This window comes from Lathyrus oleraceus, chromosome 3 (genome assembly GCF_024323335.1).
Source record: "Lathyrus oleraceus cultivar Zhongwan6 chromosome 3, CAAS_Psat_ZW6_1.0, whole genome shotgun sequence".
Taxonomy (NCBI): domain Eukaryota; kingdom Viridiplantae; phylum Streptophyta; class Magnoliopsida; order Fabales; family Fabaceae; genus Lathyrus; species Lathyrus oleraceus.
This window is the reverse complement of record NC_066581.1, coordinates 365,236,690-365,240,880: the sequence shown is the minus strand read 5'-3', so window position 1 is coordinate 365,240,880 and position 4,191 is coordinate 365,236,690. Positions and strand designations below refer to the sequence as shown.

General features: G+C 41.1%; 1 protein-coding gene, 1 long non-coding RNA gene and 1 pseudogene across 2 annotated transcripts; 2 read left to right on the top strand and 1 right to left on the bottom strand.

Moving 5' to 3' along the window:
• Nucleotides 1-224: 224 nt before the first annotated feature.
• On the top strand, nucleotides 225-1,241 carry LOC127131300 (calpain-type cysteine protease DEK1-like; annotated as a pseudogene).
• Nucleotides 1,242-1,724: 483 nt separating this feature from the next.
• Nucleotides 1,725-2,351, top strand: LOC127131299 (uncharacterized). Its single transcript, XM_051060229.1, has one exon. It carries the CDS (start codon nucleotides 1,725-1,727, stop codon nucleotides 2,349-2,351), a length of 627 nt encoding a protein of 208 aa, XP_050916186.1.
• A 903-nt stretch (nucleotides 2,352-3,254) lies between these two features.
• Nucleotides 3,255-4,191, bottom strand: LOC127129274 (uncharacterized). Its single transcript, XR_007806274.1, has 3 exons — nucleotides 3,831-4,191; nucleotides 3,545-3,642; nucleotides 3,255-3,402 (listed from the first exon to the last, which is right to left on the bottom strand). It is a non-coding gene; the product is annotated as an uncharacterized LOC127129274 (long non-coding RNA).

The window sequence follows — 4,191 nt, the reverse complement described above, 5'->3', positions numbered from 1 at the left end:
TTGCAAAAAAAAAAAAAAACATAAACCTGTGTCAAATTTAAACCAAACAAGGTTGCAACCACAAGACAGTGCCATAAAATCAACCTGCATTGAGCCAGATGCAAACCACTTACAACACACCAACCACGTAGCAAATCTTGCATCATGGCCCTACTCAAACATTGCAGCTAACACCCTACAAAAATCTTGCCAAGTCTGCAGTGCCTGCAGCAGACCATAACCACATGACAAGGCCATACCATTTCCAAGCCATTTGTGTTCAAAACCTACAAAGCCAATCATTCACATGTTCAAGAAAAACAGTACACAATGTAATAGGTCCTCAACTCCATTTACTTTGTGGTTTTCTGAATCTTTCAGCATGGTCTGTTGTAGTTTCTCCAATTATCGTGCTTATCATTTGGGGATCCTGGTTGGTTGTAATACTGGATCGACACCTGATTGGTTTGGCTGTAATTATGGCTGGAACGGCTCTCTTATTGGCATTTTATTCAATTATGCTGTGGTGGAGAACCCGGTGGCAAAGTTCAAGCGCTGTTGCAATCCTGCTTCTTCTGGCTGTTGCTCTCCTTTGTGCATATGAGCTTTGTGCAGTATATGTTACAACGGGATCACGAGCATCTGACCGATATTCTCCTTCTGGTTTCTTTTTTGGAGTTTCAGCATTTGCTTTAGCAATCAACTTGCTATTTATTTGCAGAATGGTATTTAATGGAAATGGCCTAGATGTGGATGAATATGTGCGAAAGGCTTACAAATTTGCTTATTCTGAGGGTGTTGAGGTGGGCCCTGTGGCATGTTTACCCGAACCACCAGACCCAAATGAACTAGATCCTCGGCAATCTAGAAGGGCTTCCCATCTTGTTCTTCTCTATCTTGGCTCATTATCTGTTCTGTTAGTTTGCTCCATCTTGTATGGTCTGACGGCAAAGGAGGAAATTGGCTGGGTGCAATCACATTTGTTGCTGTTATTATTCTTGACTGGAATATGGGAGCTTGCCTGTATGGTTTTCAACTTCTTAATAGTCGTGTTGCCGTATTGTTCATTGCTGGAACATCACGAGTGTTTCTTATTTGCTTTGGAGTGCAATACTGGTATTTTGGGGCACTGTATCAGTTATGCTGTTATGGTTTCTGTACTTTTAGGAGCTGCTGTTTCTCGTCATTTATCGGTTACAAATCCATTAGCTGCAAGGAGAGATGCCTTATAAAGCACCTCAAGTTCATTCCTCTTGTTGTAGAAACTATAACCAAGCCTGCAAAACCAGTTGGCAGCATTGTTATGAATCCCAAATGAAGGCAGGCCATGAGGAAAGATATAGATGGTACTTATCCAAGCCAGGGAAAAATTTGCTTGCAGCAATCCATCAACAGAATCAGCCTGCACAACTGAGTCCAACATATATAAATCCTGCAGAAAAGAAAAGCTCACTTTCCGCGTAAATGCTAAAACAAAGTTAAAAAAAAGTTACTCACAGAATAAGCACTTTTTAGAGAGAGAGATGCAAAGAGTGTTTTGCAACTGTGTTTGTGGCAATTGAAGAAGAAGAAGAAGGGTTCACTTGCCATAGCTTCTTCATCATGACAACTCACTCTCTACTCTTCTATGCTCTCATTCTACTTGCTTCCACTTTCTCTCTCCATTTTCAAGCTCACACTGCTCCTGCCGGTCCATTGATTAAGCATTTGCTTCACTTATCAAATGGACAAGATCTGCCACCAAGATGCCACAATCAGATGGGAATGTTCTTCAATTTGAGAATGGTTATGTAGTTGAGACTGTTGTGGAAGGAAATGAAATTGGGGTTATCCCTTATCGGGTCCGCGTCTTTGCAGAGGACGGTGAACTCTTTGCTGTTGATGAAACTAATAGCAACATTGTTCGAATTACCCCACCATTATCTCAGTATAGTAGAGGAAGATTGGTAGTTGGGTCGTTTCAGGGCTACACTGATCATGTTGATGGAAAACCTAGTGATGCTCGGTTTAATCATCCCAAAGGCATTACTATGGATGATAAAGGGAATGTTTATGTTGCTAATACTCAGAATCTTGCAATTAGAAAGATTGGAGATGCTGGTGTTACAACCATCGCTGGAGGAAAGTCAAACGTAGCTGGCTACAGGGACGGGCCTAGTGAGGATGCTAAGTTCTTGAATGATTTTGATGTGGTATATGTTCGGCCAACCTGTTCCTTGTTGGTCATTGATAGAGGAAATGCTTCTCTTCGACAAATTATTCTTGACCAGGACGACGGTGATTACCAATCTAGTTCAATTTCCAGCACAGATATCCTTACGGTTGTTGGTGCTGTTTTGGTTGGATACGCGACATGCATTCATCCAACATGACAACAAGCAAGATGCTGTAGATTATCTTACATGGACATTCATGTATCGGAGACAACCCTATGAATCTAGCAGTACTCTTGCCCTTGACTTCGTCGAATCACAGTCATGCCGTGAGGATCAAAGATATCCGTACTTGAGGGTTGCTTAGGCTCCTGGAGGGCTGTAGTGTCAAATGGATTGGTGAATACGCAGCAGTAAGAAATCAAAGCTGCTGAGAATGCGACGAGATTGATTCACGATTGAACTTGATCCATAAATGCTTTGCAAATACAGCTTCGCTATGGTGAGGAATAGCTGCCATTTTCTTTGAATCAGGATTAATGCAGCCGGTATTTGGCACGACTGTTGAGAAAGGTTCGGCTGCAACAAAGATTGTTGTATAAGAGACGAAGGCTGATGATGTTGCAGTATTTATAAGAGAAAATGCATTCGCACTGTTGGAGTCTGTGTGTTTATATTGTTGCATCTCATTTGAATGTATCATCTTGAAACCAGGAGATGGACTTCGTCATTACATTGCACTAGTTGTGATATTGTTAGATGAGATAAAAAAAGCAACCTACTGCATATCATTGCCTTTCCTTGAGCCAACCAAGAATTGTGTTATAACCTGCAGCAAACAACAACAATCATGTTCATCATACAAACAACCTTACAAAACCAAACCACGATGGTACTTATCTGTAGAAGCACAACATCGTACAACAGTCCAGTCGCAAAAGCCATATTCAAGACATTCTGCATCATCATCCTACTGTCAGCAAACCATTAACAAGCCGAAGAACCAAAATTGAAATTCATCAGCTCACCAATTCACTGCAGTAAAAAAAACACAAGTTAATTAGCCACAACAGTTCAAAGAAAACCAAAGCACAAGCACACTTGCCTTTAACAATTACCATTTCAGCAGATTACTTTTGATCTGATAACCTCATCTCCTAATTCCAATTTATCATGTCACCTACTGCAGCCAGTCTATGCATTAAAACCATTAACAATCACTCTTCAAAATATCCATTATCCCAAGTCAAACCAAGCTCACCATTTTTTACTACGGTAAAAAGGGACACATTAATCAGTCAATTTGCAAAACCTATAGTGCAAAACCATTAACCAACAGTCAGAGGGCAAAGTCCAAAAACATCCCAAATTGGTATGAGGTCAAAGCAGAGAGGAAAGTTTGTGAAGGATACCTTTTCTTGAATCTAACATGGATAGGGCAATGCAATTTCTGAGCATCCAAAGTGCTTTGCAGAGTTACTTTTGAACACAAGGGCACCAATTTGTAACCCTACTTCACAGAAGTATAAAGAGCAAGGTAGAATCAGTAAAAGAGGACAACAAAAACCCTAGAGCACAACAAAACCCTGGAGGCGGAATTGAATCAAAAACCCTAAAGATAACTTTTTCAATACAAGATTGCAAAAAGGCAGAAGCGAGAGAAACCCTAGGATCGGATTCGACGGCGAAGGAAGATACCTGAAGAGAGCGCACCAGTTCTTCGCACCACTATCATAACCGCGCCGAGCTTCGTTTGAGGAGGTAATCATCACATTTCTCTCGACATCCTCATAACATGTGACCTTTTGTTTGCATCTTTTGATTTTGCTCTAGGAAAGGTTCAGCGTTTTTCTTAGTCGTTGTTGTCGTTGCGTTTCGGTTTCGTTGTGAAGGAGATGATAGGATGAGACGAATGTTGGTCATTTTAGTTTAGGTTAGGGGTATTGGTTTTCTCTTTGAGTTTGTCTCTGTTTCGAGTGTGGAGGGAGATGAATGTCTCCAGTGAGAGGAGCGATGCGAGAGAGAGGGAGGAAGACGAACCTCTGTGTTTCCATTTTCT

Coding starts and splice junctions, on each gene's coding strand:
- LOC127131299 (XM_051060229.1), top strand. CDS start 1,725: ATGCCACAATCAGATGGGAATGTTCTTCAATTTGAGAATGGTTATGTA.